At 42.6% G+C, this 18313-nt stretch overlaps 1 protein-coding gene across 7 annotated transcripts in view; it reads right to left on the bottom strand.

Moving 5' to 3' along the window:
* Positions 1-4648: 4648 nt before the first annotated feature.
* The window catches only part of PIEZO2 (piezo type mechanosensitive ion channel component 2), a 320464-nt gene continuing 306799 nt past the window's right edge, over positions 4649-18313 (bottom strand). For all 7 annotated transcript variants that reach the window (XM_054192479.1, XM_054192473.1, XM_054192475.1 and 4 more), the window contains 8 exons: positions 18054-18201; positions 15371-15559; positions 14848-14940; positions 13557-13729; positions 11541-11657; positions 9436-9515; positions 7893-8073; positions 4649-7009 (listed from right to left, as the gene is read on the bottom strand). In XM_054192479.1, the coding sequence (XP_054048454.1) occupies positions 6757-7009; positions 7893-8073; positions 9436-9515; positions 11541-11657; positions 13557-13729; positions 14848-14940; positions 15371-15559; positions 18054-18201 (1234 nt within the window). In that variant the 3' untranslated portion in view covers positions 4649-6756. The remainder of the gene's footprint in view (positions 7010-7892; positions 8074-9435; positions 9516-11540; positions 11658-13556; positions 13730-14847; positions 14941-15370; positions 15560-18053; positions 18202-18313) is intronic.

Below are 18313 nucleotides of genomic sequence, written 5' to 3' on the forward strand. Positions count from 1 at the left end.
ATCCCAAATTCCTTAAGAAAAACCCTTTGATAAGTGAAGTATTTTCTTTTTTTTTTTTTTCCCCCCAGTGGAAACTAGAGAAAAGCGAGAGAATTAATTGAAGTCTACAAGCCTAACGCGGATGTGTTACAGAGCAGAGGCAGAAGAACGCGGGCAACGCTGTGGCTGGGAGCTGCTCCTGCCCCAGCCTTGCTCCTGCCTCACCCCCAGCACCGGGGCAGGGTCAGGCTGTCAGTCCCAAGCAAGGTGTGGCTTTTTGCTAGGGCTCAGCTCCTCGGTGTCGGTTTCTGGTGGACTTCTTGGCTTTTATTGTGAACACAAGGTGCTACTGAGGCCCCTCTTGGAGCTGAAGTCCAAGTCAGTTTGTGGCTGAGGCCGCAGGTGGTGGGTCCCCGCCGTGGGACCTGGGAACCCCATCCTGCGTCCTCAGCGTTCACAGCCTGCTGAAACGGGAACACTTTGATTTTAAGCGGTGTCTCTTTAAACAGCGTTACCAGATAAATGCTGGAAATGGGATAGGACTGAAATTTCGATGAATATGACATCACCTCCTTGGCGGTGCCGTTTTCCTCATCTCTGAAAAAAAAACCCCAGTCTATTTGAAATAGCAGAAAAATCTTCACTGGCTTTGCAGTCAGCTCTCTGTCACCTTGGGTGGTAAAACGCCCACAGGCTTCACACGGGTGTCCCCGCTCTGCCTTGCCTATTAGTGCAGTGTTGCACAGGTCAACTGGATGGGAATAAATGGCCTGGACCCCGTGTTCAACGACAGGGATCACTGAGGGAAATGCAGGGCCATGCTCGCCACTGCCACGTGGTTGCTGTAAGAACCGCCGTAGCCAAAACACGATTTCCACAATGTAGTGGAAAACTGAAAGCTCAGCGCTGCGAGTGAGTCAGGGCTGCCAAACCTGAGGCTACAGAAAACTGGATCATCTTCAATTTTGCGCTTGATGCGGCAGGAGCCACCCGGGTTTGCTAGGAGAGGGGCAGTGTGAGAAGGTGTTTTCTGTCAACGTGGTGCTGACAACCACGATGGCCTCTTTCACCCCTCTGGCTAATGAGTGCTGCCTCGCGCAGAGGCAAAATATAACCTCACCAGAAAATTGGGTAAAAAAAAAAAAAAAAAAGAGCAGCTGCTTCACTTTAAAAGGCGAGTTTGTGTGAAGGTGAGGAAACAGAAAGCAGTGTTCAGCTCTGGATCTCGGGCTTCTCCCCTGCCCACTCGGCTGTGTGCCCTTTTCCTACACGGGAGTGACGCTGAGGCAGAAACTGCTGAGGGGTCCATTTTCAGACAGCGTAGTTAGCATTTATTTTATGATCTAATTGCAAGAGAGAATTGTAACTGGGGACACCTTGGTGTGGTAACAGTTCACAAAGAGTCATGGGTTTTTTTGTCTTCTGACAGTGTAGGAGAATCAAAAATGGGATATCAGGAGAGCAGCCGCAAGCGCGTGGTGTACGGCAAAGGTGCGTGGAAGCTGCAAGCACTCACTAGGAGCAGATTCCAGGGACAACCTCCACATTGGCACCTTATTTCATGTAAGAGAGAAGGCTCATCTGCTCAGGAGCAGCGGGGTTGGGTGGTTGCTGTTGTCCTGACGCAGCACCTCAGTGGTATTTGCTGAAACGAGCAACTGGGTGCTTTCCAGGCAGCAGCAGCTCCCCTAGGAGCTCAAGAATTTTGTAGAGAGCACCACAGGAATCAGATAAAACCCCTTCACAGTCTCCTGGCTCTCACGTAAAGTGAAGCTCCTGCACAAAGGTGGTGGCCAAGCGCTCAGGAAATGCTCCAAACAGTTATTGGACTGAGTATTCATCAAATTTGTGAAGAACTCAAGGGTGCCAGCATTAGATCTCATCGGACTTGGCCTCCTTCCTCCATGCCTGGTTCTCCAGCTTGGACCATAAAACAGGCCATGCCGCCATTTCCTGAAGCACAGCAGAATCAGCATGTCCTCTGCCAGCTCCTGGAAAGCAAAGTTCCTGCCAGCTAAACAGAGGAACTGTACTCTCTGGTAAACGCGTGCATCAGGCTGGTTGCATTAATCCCAATGCTGTTAATATGTGGTAACCATAAGGTGATCCATGTTTTGCAAATTTCTGCTTTAGTTTCACCTCACAGACGTGGTTTACTGCTAGCTAGCTCGCTGGGCAAAGTCGGGGCATAGAAGTGCCTGGTGGCCAGGCCGCTTCCAGAGTGGTCCTCTGATGAGGGCAGCAGAGCTGAGGGGCTGCAGACCCTGCTTGCTGGACGCTTTAAACACACAGTGGCTTCCCGAGCAGAAAGGACAAGTTGCCATGCCAGAAAGCTGTGAGAAGGAAATCCAAATGGATACGGGGAAAACCTCTGTTCACCTCGAGGGTGGTTAAGCACTGGGACAGACCAGTGGGGTTGTGATGCTGCCATCTTTGGAGACTGCCAGACCACAATTGGGCAAGCCCCTGAGCAAACTGATCTTATGTTGAAGCTTGTCCTCATCTATCAATACTAATGATCAGAAAAATGTAGGTTCAGCATGCTGACTCTCCATGGTGCAAGGGTGGGTTTTGTGGAGTATCAGTATAGTTCAGCCCCATAAAGAAACAATTTTGCAATTTCTTTTCACAAAAGCTGTGGGCTAGGTTGGAAAAAAATGCCTTTTGTAACGATAACACAGACATGAAATTTGTTATTGCTGACGTTGAGGAAAGGAATGGAATGGAGTAGAATGGAATGGAACGGAATGGAACGGAATGGAATGGAATGGAATATTTCAGTTGAAAGGGACCTACAACGATCATCTAGTCCAACTGCCTGACCAATTCAGGGCTGACCAAAAGTTAAATCATGTTATTAAAGGCATTGCCCAAATGTGTCTCAAACACTCACAGGCTTGGGGCATCGACCGCCTCTCTAGGAAGCCTGTTCCTGTGTTTGACCACCATCTCAGTAAAGAAATGCTTCCTAATGTCCAGTCTAAACCTCCCCTGGCGCAGCTTTGAACCTGCAGCTTCTTAGGAAACACTAAAAGTCCTGTAAGGAAAGTAAAAACTCTGATGCTTATAAAACAAAATTGATTTAATTTTAAGGCTGTTTCTTCTTTTTTTACCCAGGCTTACTCCATCGAAGAGCTACTCCTGTATTGAACAAAACAGGAAGGAGTCCTAAAACCTGGGAAAACAACCACAAGGATCTGTTTCATTTAAGTCTGACCTGGTAACCTTCTAAAAGGCCATTTAATCCCATCCATACAATTCAGTCCACTGGTATAGGTAAGGGCTTATGTTATCATCTTGTGAGCCATAATTTCTTGATTACAAGGATGGAAGAGGGAAAACAGGACCTTTTCCTGGCAGTGCTCAGCTCTGAAAAATTGGACACAGGGGCTTACTAAGGTATGGCTGTAGTTACAAGTATTTCTGTATAACTATGCTGTTGCTTTGGGCTCGATGACTTTCTGATACTTTGGAGGTGGTTGTTACAGCAGCCAATACACTGTCTTTGGTAAGCTACAGCGTCTCCGGCAGAATCCTAAAATCGTGGCATCATTGAGGTTTTAAGGGACCTCAGGAGGCTTCAGGTCAAACCTCCCATGCAAAGCATGTCCAGTTCCAACAGGCTGCTCAGGGCATTTCCAGTCAAGTTTTGAAAACCTCCAAGGCTGAAGATCCCACAGCTTCTCTGGGCACTTGCTCCAGTGTCTGACTACCCTCATGGTGAAAGCAATTTTCCTTCTATTTAATCAGACTCTCCCTTGTTGCAACTTGTGTCTCTTGCTTCTTGATCTATCGTTGTGCAGCTCTGCACAGCTTGGCTCCACCTTTTCTGTACCTCGCCATTAGGTAGCTGCGGACACCAAGAAACTCTCCCCTTGGACTTCTTTTTAAGGCTGAAGAAGCCCAGCTCCCTCAGCCCCTCCTCGCAGGCCGTGTCCTCCAGCCCTCTGCCAGACTCACTCCAGTATGTCAGTATCTTCCTTGCCCTGGAGACCCCAAACCTGCATGCAGTTCTCCAGATGTGGTCTCACCAGTGCTGAATAGAGGGGCCTAATAAATTCCCTTGACTTTCAGCTGTGCTCTTGTAAATGCAGCCCAGTGTGCTGTTGGTTTTCTTTGCCTCAAGGGCACCCTGCTGATATACAGCCAACTCCCGTTCCCGGCCCTGGCTCCTTTTATTGTAAAACTGTTCCCTACCCACTCACCCAGTCTGAATTACTGCATGGGGTTAGTCCGCCTCAGATGCAGGACTTTGCATTTGTTGAACTTCAGAAGTACCTGGCAGCTCATTTCTCCAGCATCTTGAGGTCTGCTTTGAAAGGCATTCCTGTCCTCCCTGTAACAACCGCCCACCCCATGCCCCAGGAGGCCAGTCGACACACTTATGTTATCACAAACCTCCCCAGACCCAGATTTGGTGTGGGCCACAAACTTGCTGAAAGTGCACTCTGTCGTGTCCTCCAGGTTGTTAATAGACATTAGATGGTACTGGCCCCTATACTGATTCCCTAAAGAAAGCCCCTAGAAACTGGCTGACAGTTTGACTTTATCTGGACGGTTGGGCTCAAAGGATGGTCATCAGCAGTACACTTCTCACCTGTTGTAGTCAGCTATCCAGTCCGTGTCACCAATTTGCCTATATGTTGTTTTAAAAAAATAAATAAAAAAAAACAACAGAAGAATCCTTTTATTTTCAAAGTTTGATCAATCCATGAAAGAAAGAGCAGCACATTTCTGCAAAGCCCAAATAACTGTACAGCTCATTCTGCGGATAGATTTTCCTCACCAAAAAGGAAGTGCCTGTTAAAGAGAAGGAACCAGGAAGGCAGCCAGGACCAACTGTGGCCAGCATGATTCTGCTGGCTGGTACCTTTAGAAACACATTACACCCTTCACACTTCTTCCAGTGTTGCTCTCCTTAAAATCACTGAACGCCCAGGTGAGGATCCATCTAACCACAAAGGACATTTGAGCATCCCTGTTGGTCCTACGTTAGGGCTGCCCTATGCATTTTGATTTTCATTCACAGGTCCTATGGAAGAAATGGAGCGAAACTCTCCACCGGGGAATGCTGCCTGGCTGTATGAGCAGCCACCTTTCCATTATGCTTTGGAGGAAATCAGGTTGTCTTCCAGTGAGTTCCAGTCACCAAAGGATTTTATTGTTACAATACGATGAAGCAATTTTTACTTTGTGCACTTCGTGGTGCTCAAAATGTTAGTTTTCACAGTATAGAATGGATGTGACAGCATTTGTCATGGAAGCACTCAGCAGAGTATGTTGCAACTTCATTTAGTTGTGCTGTTTTATGAAGTTCTGCAGTAAAATGTGCCAGCAAATTATGTTGTATTAGTTTCTTTCTGGTGATTAACTAATCATTCATATAATAAATAGCAGCTAACTACAAGAAAGAGATTTATTTGTCACAGAGTTAGAAGAATGTCAAACTTTTCCCATTTCATGTAAAAAGGCAGAGGAAAAAATACTTCTAAAATGACTTTGCAACATGTGCTTTATTTTAAGTCATTACTGAATCAAAACTACACAGCATACCCTTTTAACATACCCTACCCACTCAATGATTTTTTTTTCTCAATAATTTCTTTAACATGGAACGAAACCTACATTGCAATTGTAAATTTTCATGCTACAATGTTCTCTAATGAGCCGCTTGTGTCACTAATAATAGTAATTTAAGAAAAAGGCCATTTTTCAAGCTCATAGGTATGTCTATATTTGGGAACTTAAAAAAAACCCGTCTCGGATGTAAAAATGTGACTTGGAATATGTAAACATTTTCATATACCTGAAACACTGGAAGAAGAATATCGGCTAACAGCAAAACAACAGTTGCCTTAAATCATCGAAATGGGAAAAAGCATGTCATGGGGAGCAGAGAGAAGCACACACTATTCAGTCTTGAAAGGGTTATAAGAAATGAAGTAGCTCCTTAGGTCATTGAATTCGCTTTCTTTTCTCATCTAATGGAAAGCAGTAACTTTGAAGAGAATTGCCCAGCAGAACATCCCAATAATTCACCATAATTATTCTAGCCATCAGTTAACCTTGACGAAGTGTCAAGTTTCAGTTGCTTTTTTTTTTTTCCTGAGAAAAGTCATTGATGTTTGGTGGAAATGTCTTCTGTGACTGTACAAATAAAATAAGGCATTTAAAGAGATTGTTACTTGTTTTCTTTTTGCTGACAGAGGCTTGTCCACAGTGTCCTTTGTACATCAAAACCTCTGCTTTTCTACAAATGGGTATGGCTAGAATGTCTTCAGTTCCCACTGCGGCCCTGGGTCTCGGGTGTCCTGAAGGCTAGTCAGCGTCCCATTACTGTAGCTTGAAAGTCAGTGATGTACAACAGCATATTGCACAATCCAATCGGTATGGCTCCAGAAAGGGTTAGGAAGGTACACTGGAGTCATCTGTGGGTTCACTCCTTTCTTTGCTCTTGAAGTTGTAATGATCGTCTGGCAAACTAAATCAGCCAGACAAAGATGCAAACTTTTTGTTGGTTAAATTACAAAGCAGTCCCCAGACTGTAGAGGAGTGGCACATTAAAAACAACAAATCATCCAACCTTCTTCACTGTTGATCCTTAATTTGAAAGGCAGCATGGATTCCTAAGGCCGTAGCTTCCAGGACTCCTTCAGTGAAAAACATTGCTACCTAACTATAAAAGGCTTAGCTCTTAAGAGAATATTGTGCTTTTTTTTTTTTTTCCTTTAAAATTCAGATGAAATCAACTTGATTCGCAGTGTGACACCAGAGATATCAATTAGTTTTTTCCCTAGTCCACTTGATCATAGTCTCTGGTGAGCGATACAGGAATATTAGTTTGGCATACAGGTCTTCTTCTAGTTCCAGTTCTCCAGTCTCTCGCACTAAGAAAATGTCAGTACACAACTTCAAGATTCGGTCCACATTGGGCAGCTCCTCAAACATGATGGAGTGAGAGATCCCACTGAAAAATTCACGGACAAATTTCCCTATCACCAGGACAACCGAGGCATATAGTCCCATGATGCTGGAAAGAAAGAAAGGAAAGAGTTCAAATCACACCTCCAGAAAGGGTCGGCCAAGTGTAAGGGAGCTCATCTACAGGGCTAAGTGTAATCTGTCAGCTGAGTTAACATTAATTTCTAATTAGGATCTTGTTTCTGCTGTGCTGCAGGATGAAGGAAAATAAACCCTCTTCAAACACCACAGAAATCTGGAAACATAAACAGCTGAGGCTGCTGACTTAAAGGGTTTAAGCCCTCTCGCTGACGGTCTCATGGCCTGTCTGCTACAGCTTGGAAGTCACAGTGGGAAACCTGGCAATTGCTGGCTGCTAAAGGCAAATGATCTGTCAGGTTTCATATCTAATATTTTTTATTGAAGTACATATAACTGGTGACATACTAACGTTTGCCTGTCCTCCCCGATAATCCTTCTATGAGGAGTTCTCCAAAATCATGCCAAAAGGGCATATCTCCCAGGAAGGCACAGTCTCCTGCCTTCCTCTGTCTACGGAAATGTATTTCATAAGTGTTTCACACCCAGAGTCCTGGCTATGAGATTGGGAAGGTTGCCAAAACTGGGCAGTTTGGGCAGAACTTGATCTGTAGCTAAACTAACATCGCTTAAATGATTTTACTTGAATAGGAAATTGGTGTGAAGTGTGCTTCTGCCTTCTTGCCCACTGGAGAGCAGGTATCAAAGTTAATGCCATTCGTTACAAATATGAATATAGATATCATTAATAGACATGAATTTGAAAATCTCACAAAACCCCTTTTCAAAATGCTGTAATGTTCAAACACTACAACAACAAAAAAAGAAATGAACCCTCCCAAACAGCAAATAAAGTCACGCCTACTTCTATCTTATCCACATTATTTTAATTTTATGTAAAGATTCCTTCTTACCCATAACCAGCCAAGAATCCGAGGCTTGGTGGACTGACTTTATCACTGAATATGAAGAGCTCAAGACTCTCTTCAGACGTTTTGTATCTTTTTCCAAGCTGATTCAAAACCCACCACTCACGAACTCCCTCTTCAGACACATTTTTGACCAGGGAAACTGTAATGTTTTCCCATCTGCAGTCTATTGAAAAAAAGAAGTGTTAATATATATACCAAGAATTGCAAAAGTCAAACTGTTTTGAGTCAGATACTTCAAACATGTGCATGATAAAATGATCGAGTAATGGTTCATTATAATTCTCCTAAAACCCATTTTACATTATTTCTGTACAGAAGTATAATATCTAGACTTCTGTGGTTTTCCTTCTGCAAATCTCATCTGAATGTGCATTAAATAAATAAAATGTTTCATATCACCTACATTCTCTTCTGTACAACTGTCAAATCATTTTAATATTTTCAGGCCAAAGTATCACCGACGGTCAGCATGTCTGCATTTCAGGCCTAAAAACCTACATTTAACCTGGAGGGATAGTGGTCAGCTTCCATATGTCAAAGTGAAACTATCACTGTAAATCACTTATGTCTTGGTATAAACGATGTTATTCTCTTATATCAAGAAAAGCGTACTATCCTATTATGCATACTGATCACACAGACGGGAGATGAACTCTGGCCCTCCTGATTTCTGGGGGACGTAAATTAGCAGTGTATACATTAAAGCCCTTTTGAAGAATCCCAAATTAAGAGTTCTTTACAAGAGAACCTGACTAATGACAGAGAAGCACTCATAACTTATTGCTACTCATAGAGCTAGGTTCAACCTCAAGAACTATTTTTCTCAATTAATCTAATCATGCTCACTGAACCTTGAACGGTAATGTCTTATACAGTACTACTACTGCACCTGAGCAACAAATTTAACCTCTGTTGAGCAAAGTACTCTTAGATAAAGACTTGTTCCTACTCTTCCAACCCAACAGGTTTTTCACATGCACATATGTGCGCATGTGTGCATGTATTCCCTGTGTCTGTGAGTGCCCGTATGCATTCTTGTTGGGTAACAGCGTTCTGGAATTCAATGATTTATCTAAACTGGATTCCTTGTAGCCAATAAGGAAGGAATAGCTAAAAAAAGAACCACTTGGTGTCCTTATTTAAGCTGAGGAGCTACATTTGCAGACGTGCAGCATTACTGACTGTTTCTGGTAAGGCAGCAGGGAGATGTGGAGAAGTGAAACTTGTCATCACTTCCCCAGAAAACAAAGGAAAGCAGTTCCTGAAATCAGACTTGAAGGAAAGGAGCTGGATTTCATCTTTAGAGTCCTTACTGTTAAATACAAAGCTAAAATACATCCAGATGCATTTTCTGCCTTACGCTGTATTACCTCACCTCTCCTCAAGCTTGCAGGCACCAGGCAGAAACCACTGTAAGCGCATTTCAGCCTGAGGTGCCCCATAACAGCTCTGTGAAGGTGCAAGCGTGAGCGCTGTGTTGCACTTCTTTCAACCATACGCTGTTCACCGTGGTCTGGACACGTACCTGTCAATAGCTGCTTTATGGGTTTTGCCAGGGAATCACTAGGAGCCTTGATGTAGTACGGGTACACTGTCTCTAATGTTCTGGAAAAAATGAGAAAGCAAATATTTCATATTTTTATACCTCTAAAATAATTCAGAAATACCTAACAGGGCTATACACAGTTCCCAGTAATTCTTGGCTTAAGCTATGATTTTATAGTGTTCAGATGTCACATCTGAAAGTTAGCTGGATTTATTAACTATGTTCTGTCAGTACTTCAGCAGGGAGCTCCATCCATAATGTCGCCATTCACGCGCCATGAATCCCACACACCTGGGGCATGTGTGTTTGCAAGGAATGTAGACTTTGTATTTTGTTCCCCTTTTTAACAAAGCTGCTTTTATAGTCAGCTATATAAGCAGCAGCACAAAGAAAGGCAACACATCACCAGCAGTAAACAAGCTAGAAAAATATGTACCCAGAAAAATATGCGGTGAGAACAGTTACTGCTTCAGCATTGCAAGATGTTTCGATAATAACACCTGAAAAGAGTGAGAATTTTTGCCAGAATCTTTCATTGGGAAATATTTTCACAGTTTGTAGGAGGATTTCAAACTTAAAAAGAAAGATGTTTGTAAAAGTTCTTCCATTGGACTCAAAATTAAATCACCTTAAGTGGGACTTAATTACCAGCATCCAGAGAGAGATATGTTTCATTAAAAGGAGAGATACTACCCTAACGTTTTCCTAAAATGACTGAAAAATTCTAAGGAAGGGGAGCTCTCAGGGAAGTCCTGTGACGCTTTGCCACATTGCATGCACCAGGCTGAGGAAGAACAGAGGTGGCCCATTTAAAATCCCTCCTGATCACTCCCAGGAGGCCCAAAAGATGGGTAAGAGCTCAGCAGCTAAGTTGTCCCAGCAGAGGTGGAGGCAGAAAGCTCCCTGCTGAAGCAGTCAAATGGCTACTAGCTGCCATTTTCATTTATGACAAAGTAAAAAAAGCTTAAATCAATAATATTATTGCAACACAAGCAAGGGCAGGTATGTCTTCTATATTACTGCTTGCTTCCTGCAAGGAGAGAATTACAAATGAATTGCCTCTTCCCACAAAAGAGCAATATCTACCCTCCTTGGCACTACATCACCTTAGGAAATATTCCTGTATCCTCACACAGCAGAAAAGTAAAAGAGGCATGAAATAATTTTTAAATGGAATGATCAGATGTGCAACAGCAGTCTGTTTGGATGTACAAGTGTGCGTGGGTGCAGAAAAAGAGCTGTGCACAGAGAAGACAGATCTCATTTCCACCTACTAACAGATATGAACCTCTCAGAGTGTTCACTATCCCAGTCGGCCTCAGCTTTAACTTTTCAACTCTTGCGGCGACAAATCAGATCAGGTGGCTTTCAGGGATGACATGTTGGCTTAGCAGTATTTAGAGGCTACTGCTGTAAAGTAATCCCCAGTGAGCAGGCGGAAGAGGAAGAGCCAGACTCCTTTCAAATCTGAGAGGAGGTACCACTGCTGTTAATGCTATAAGGCTCTATCCATAGAATAATCTTTGATATTCATATGAAGAGCATGTTTTTTCTGCCTTGCGAATTTCCATTACAGGAAAAGATCTGATGTCAGAAATGACTGCAGATGTTACCCTTTGACCGCAGTGACTTAACACTTCCTTGGCAATCTAATACTATTCAAGAATAACAATGAGAAAGACAGTCTGGATGATTATTTACAACAAAAAAATCATCAATACAACATCCTCAGATCAAGTTGAACTGAAGTAACCCAAAGGAGAGTTTAACTGTGGCTATACTGTAATGAACTGGTGCTTATCCAATAAATCAAAGAAAAGTAACTAATAGTTTCACCATCCTTGTTGGTGGTGTTCCAGTGTTCATGGTCTTCTCAGCCCACATTTATCATAGGAAATAAGCTTTTACCTTTAATGTTACTATTATGTGACTTCAATGCTGTTGGCTTCTGTGAACAAGGCTCCAAAGTTATTAGAGGGGGATAGATGGGCAGACAAATGCCACAGTTGCACAAGCCTGACCACCTTAGGAAATAAGGTTTAAAAGGGAGGTTTTCATATAAATAGGCGAAGAAAATAACTTACACCTTTTCCAGTTGCTGTCCAGACATCATTGTAGCAATATCTCTTCTGGTGTTCTCTGGTAGGACAAAAGTAAGTTTATCTGATGCTATTTCGGCTTTGGCACCAAGGGTGAGATTTCTGTTGTAAGTAAAAGGGAAGACACATTGTCAACCTACAGTGAGAGCATAACCTAAACGCTTGTTTGCTGAACGCTAGAGCTAGTTGTCTAACTGCACTGACCCTGGCTATCCCACCCTTTGCTAAAGCAAGCATCATGCCACCTGTACCTGAGATGGTGTGTTTTCCCACAGAGGATATGTAGCAGCCTTAAAGGTGTATTTTTCTAACTGACTATGCCTTTGTATGTATTACAGGACAATGATGACAGATTAATATACTTTTGCTCATTACATCAGTCAAATCAGAATGGGAAATGGAGCGTGCCTGCTCTGACTTCAGGCAATGGGATGGTCTGCATTACCACACATTCTGTGCCCAGGCAGCTAAAGATGCTACAGTCAGCTACAGCTCCCCAAACCCCACCTCAGCCCAGCAGAAACGTGTGGCTAACAGGCTGCCAGGACCCCCATGCCTCCTCCTGAGTCTTCAGGCCAGCTGCAGAACACAGCTGGGGCTGGATCAGCTTTCGCATCACGCCTTGTGCTGTGCCCTGCAGTCGGGATGCAGCAGCTGGGTAAGGCAGCTCTTGGGCTCCTGAAGGCTGCGGAGAAACCTCCCCGGCACATGATGTGCAAAGGCAGAAAGTGTGTATGCTGCCCGAGTGACACAAAAGGGCCATCTTACAGCTGCTTGTGGTCTCCTGGCCCAGATGAAAGACCCTTTTCGGAGAAAAAGTAGAAGGTCACTGTGGTAAGCCTTTACCGCTTTCAATCATTCATGTTCCCGCTGTAATCCACAGGATATAATTTGAGAGTGAAAAAGGTCTCTTTTAACTAGTGTATGAATGTCTGTAGTTATCCAAGCATATGGGCAAACTGAGAAGCAGTATTAAAAATTAATATAAGGTTCAGAAATGATGGAGTGATGTAATTCACTAGCTAATACTGTATGCTTCCAGGAAAATAAGGGGGGTCAAATAAAGTTGAATCAAGGGTGCAGATTCATTACAAGCCTATTTTTGAGTGTGGAAGGACTGACCCAACACGTTCAGAGCTCCCACAGTGATTCAGCTGACCTGCTTCCTGTGCACAGTCTTTTGCTGAGGATTGCTGTAACAATCCAGCGTCCACTTCCAACAAAACAGGTAGATACTGGGGCTGCGAAGGTACTTAATTTCCATGGAGCAATGACTTAACTCCAAATTAATCCAGCAGTCTACAGGGATCCCAGCTGGCAGACAGCACCCAACAAACCACCTCAGTGACTGGGTGTGCTCTAGCCTGCAACTACTTTATATTCTAGGCTGTCTCTTGCAAAAACTTCACTGTAAAGTAATAGTTCACCGAGGCCAAAGAAACCACAAGTAAACAGGCAAAGGTCTTGTCAAAATGGATCCGTGCCATTGTTACGCTATTTGCATAACAAACTCTCTGAGTATGCGTGTATTTAAAAAAAATACTTGGTGTCAGTTACAGACCCATTTAATTAAGAGGACCACGCACTTCTGTTTGTATTTCCTCATAGTTTTTAGGCCTTAACTAGGCCTAAGTATTCAGTTCCCATAAATGCTAACAAGGTTGTTGCTTGGGGCAGTTTATTTGAACATCTCCACCTAAAACTGGCTAAAATTTTCTCACTTTTCCCAATTCCCCTTAAGTCTCATTGAAAACTCCACCCTGCCTTTTTAAATAATGTACTTGGAAATGGTTCCACTTCTCTCTTTATTTTTTGAGAACTGCAGGCAAAAATTGTTTTCCTGGGTAACCAAGGTCACTTCTCTCTGTCTCTCTCCCTGTCTCTCTCTGCAGTACAACGGAATTTGCTGAAAAACTAAACCAAAAATGCAGCACGGAACTGTTCTGTTGAGCGAACGCTTGGCAAATGATCCATCAACCTCATAAAAGCCATATTAATTACCTTTGAATGCTCCATGAAAGAACTACAGTGAACTCAGCTGAAAAATCCAGCAGTCCCTGTATCATTTTCTCTCTACTGGGAGGGCTGATGGTCCATAGAGAGTTTGAATTTCCCTCTAGATCTGCTAGAGTTATATCTTCTTTTCCATAGCCCTCTAGAAACTGCAAAGCAGCCTGTAGGTGCAGAAGAGGAGAAGAAAATTTCAGCGTGGTGATATTCACAAGACATAGAGCCACATTTCCCAGTTAGGCAGAATTGTAAATGTGTGTTTAGTTGTAAGCGCGGTGGTTTGCACTGATTGTTTTTCCTCCGGTACCAACTGGGTCTTTAGATTGGAAGGGAAATAACCAAAGTATAGCCGAGCTAAGAAGGCAAAACAAAACTGGCCCTGCTGTTTGAAAAATGACGGCCACGTGGGCTAAAATGAGTCTGAAAGTTCATCAGGTAAACTCTGTAAAGTCTATTTAAACTTAAGTGAAAATTTTACTCCGTCTTTTGTTAAGCTTCTTTCTGCAGAGAAAGATGTCTGCAAAGGATAAGGCAACTTGAAACTAGTAACTTCCAAAGTGGATCAAGATTACAATATTAGTGCTACAATACATGGGCTATCTGGTAGGATCTAATACCAAAAAATGTTACTTCTTGAATGAGCTAGAAGCAAGCACTTCTTTTAAAGTTATATCTGATCAAACTTCAGTTACTTTAGTAATGCAACAGCTTCTACTAATTACTAGCCTTTTTCCTGAGAAACTTGGTGCATGTTGCGACATTAAATAGTGAGACTATGTTTAAATGTTTATATTTTGACATTTTAATGGCACAACTTTTCTAGGCCATGCACGCTTTCTTTTGATGGCACCACATCTCCTCACCGGGAGGTGAAAGCTGTGCGTGCTATAGGAAGGAGCACGGAGCTTAAAAGCGCCGACACTCTTGTGTCCCCACAGCACGTTTGTTTTGGCAGTACACCAACAGCATCATGTCTCCTGAAGGTTTGTGAAATTTAGAGGGGAGGTTTTTATTCAGGCAATGGGACAACTAGGGTTTCTGTCTTCCGTGATTTTGTGCAAAGATGTCTGTATTAATGGTAACTTGTCTCACCATAACCCAGCCCTGTCCTAACAAATGAACCATCCGAACCTTTCCTCATGCAAACCCTCTTTATGGAAACATCTTCCAAATGATGGCAGTGCTGCTGACCACTTACAACTGCACAAACAAAACTTACAAAAGGCCTCCATGGAAACATGCACACATTTTTAAGTAATGAGGTATTCTACATTTCACTTACAGTGTTACCCCTATAGCTTCCCAGAAACGCATTGAAACCAGTCTGATTCAAATCCTTGAGCTGACTCTGTTGAGCACTCATTGTAAAAATAGGCTGGGAAACAAAAGAACACACACTTGTCACATTTACTTCACATCAGCTGCTACATACACACTACAGCATCCTGTGCATCACAGTCCAAGACAACTACGGCACTCAATTCAACAGGAGAAGGTTATGATCTTATTCCACTGAGAAGCAAGCTCCCTCCAATTATCTTATATTTACCATGTGGACCTACAGGCAGTTATCTGAGTGTACCCGATGTAGGATAATTTATTCAGATTCCACTGCCAGTAGGTTCTGGTTTTAACTTGCAAACGAAGATAATATTTTACATCAGTGATAAACTAACATGTTTTTAAACTCAAAAGGGATCATTTGTGGGAGGCAGGAGAGTTCAATTCAATGAAAGGAATAAGAAATAGCACAAGGAAATACAGTACAAAAACCGAGTTTGCTTTTAGTCTTTCTTCCTTTTTACCTGATAACCTCCTAGAGTTATTGTGATTGATACATCTAGAGGCTTGTTGGTGATGCCTGCAACAGATTTGATTAAAGACATGAAGAGCAGTGGGAACCAGACAATACAAATCAGCAAGACGATAATCATGCCACCCATTCCATACTTCACAACTTTCTTTTTCTTCTGGCCTCTTGGTTGGGGATATCTCTGCAAAAGCAAACAGCAACATGGTAATGTCTCTTCTGTCAGAGGTACACTTGGTATGATTTGATGGGTGAATATATAATGATCTTCAGGCTTCCCATCTTCTGCGACAATTTGCTACCCATTGTCGGGCCAGTTATTTTGAGATTTTTAGCCAAACCTGCACAGACGCTGAATTTCTGGTGACAACAGAGAAAAGTGCCAAATGAACCCATGTCAAGTGTGCATCTCCCGTGAAGAATATTGTAAACCTCTGTGGGTTTGATTCTTCACACCCATAAAGAAGGGAGGAATTGGGTAGGATAATTGAAATTTTTTGTCTGAATGAGTGCCAAGCATGAATCAGAGGAACCAAATGTAAAATAACGGCAGCAACAGTGATACAACAATTTGTTCAAAAAACTCTGAGTGACCCATGTTTTTGTATTTGTCCTTCCAAAAAGTTTTATCATAAAGCTCCTTATGGCAGAATTCCTCTCACAGAGCTTGAAATGCTGCAAACTGCATTTCGGGGTGGGGCAGGGAAAGAAATTTGCTTGCCAGCAACTGACATGCACAATCAGTAGGATTGTCTGATATTGCACTACCTCCACATTCATTTCACACCTCACCTACAGTATGTCTAAGAGTTGTTCACAGGCTTGATCCAATCTGTTTCTAGTGAATCCCACACAAACTGCATTTAAATAATGATTGAAGTTTTGTTGCTGTCCCTAAAGTCTTGACACTGCTGATGTTAACGTCCTTCCCTTTCTCAGCTTCTGAGGCCAAAAGTGACTTTGCTTTTATCCTTCTGTTTTCAAAGCAGATCACACGGCATGTGTGTTCTGCCTTCTCTGTAATTCCTGCCCTCTGTTATTGGCCTCATGATTGAATACTTTAACAGCTTCGCCATCCTGTAAAATACCTTACCATCAATGTCATTTACTTTGGTGTATTCTTTTATAGGATTTAACTCCGCACAGTGTTTTAGGATCCTATCTTTCATGCACTGCATACTGCATGTGCAAAATAAAGATGCATTGTATTGCACTGCACCTCAAACACACGCCAGGAATCTGGCTTTCAGGAAATTGTTCTTGCTTTACAACATGAAGCCATAAAGCCCTAGGAGAATATTAAATTTGTAATACAATGCTATATTTAAAACAAATTAGTCACTTTTCAAAAGCAGTGTATCAAGTCATTTGTCTTGCACTACAGAATACTGTTTTCATTAAAATATCATATCAAGATCACCAGGGGTATATTATTTGTCCGTATGACATTAGTTCAGGCACTTTTCATGATGTTACAGAACAGCTCAGAGAGCCTCTAGTAGTCACAGTACTTACGCATACCACTCAATGTGAGAGAGAGAGACAGAGAGAATCAAAGTACCTTGAACAACACTCAGAGTCATGGGTAGTCATTTTGGTGCATGGCATTCCCACACACACGCTAGCTTGGATGTGGAAATCTTCCCACGTCAGATCTATGCTGTATATAATGAAGAGTGATCCAGTTGTAGTGTAAAAAAAAAATGCGGTGAGATGGACAGTCAAAGTAGAACTGGATTATTATTTCTCTGACTCCTGAAGCCTCTGATGACACTCCATTCATGGCAGAAATGGCAGTCATATAGAAAAAGCCTATATACAAGATTTGTGTGCACTTCAGCTCTGAGTTAATGTAAGTGACATACTTGGAAAATAATTGCCAGTAAGAGACAGGACTATAATAAAAGTAGAAATACGTCAGTAACACTTAAAAATACAGCCATTTCATTGCAGATGTACAGTCTCTGACTGGTTGGGTCACTCTTAAAAGAATGCTTAATTTCTTTTTCAAATTGGCAAAATAAGCAAGCATATGGTTGCAATCTTTATAGCGGTTATAAGGAATCCAGAATTTGCAAGTTTAATTTGAACTGAAGCTTAAATGATTTAAGGAGACTGAAATTTCAGTCAGACAAATGGTGGGTTTATCTGGCCTGCAGTTCAATTCTGGATGTGTGGAGACTCTCCTGAGATAAAGGCGCCAGTTGAGTTCCCTCTACAGTTACATGAACCAGGTGTCCCTGGGACCTACACGGTGGAGGCACGACCTCTTCCTTCTACTGACCTTTCTCTGCAGCTTGAGTTTCCCTGCTACTGCGGGTTACTCACGTAGTTGTTATGGACAAAGTGAGCCTGTGTGAATAGCAGGACTTTCATCCCCGGCCTTGAAACTCAGGCACGCAATTAAGCTAGCAGGCGCATGCTTGCGGAGTTCATGTTAATGGTGGAAACATCAGCTAGGCCCAAAAGAGAAGCCATTTGAAATTTCACTTGCGCTGACTGCCAACTAACATAAAGTACCCAATAGCCTGAATATTTCTGAACATAAACACCAGGTGTATCTTCTAACAAACTGTCTTTATGGTGGATTTCCCAATTATTTAGGGACTCGTGATTATTTCTCTTCATTTCTGCAGGGGAGAGAGGAGGCCTGGATCACTCATACGGGGCTTCCTTACTTTTTCTGACTCTCGCCAACACTTCAGGATGAATATATGAGCATAGATATCTTCAACACAGATCCAGCTGGAAAGACTGAGAGTGGTATCAGTCCAAACCCAGTCCATTACTGCCCTCAGCTCGGTCAAAAATGGTACCAGGCGGAACCTGAAAGGAGACCACAGCAGATAACTTGTCAGAAATGGGGGAATCACATTAAACGAGCACAGTAAGCATATATACAATAACAGGGAGAATTGAGCCAATGTTAAAAGACAGT

Source organism: Rissa tridactyla, chromosome 2, assembly GCF_028500815.1.
Source record: "Rissa tridactyla isolate bRisTri1 chromosome 2, bRisTri1.patW.cur.20221130, whole genome shotgun sequence".
Lineage (NCBI taxonomy): Eukaryota > Metazoa > Chordata > Aves > Charadriiformes > Laridae > Rissa > Rissa tridactyla.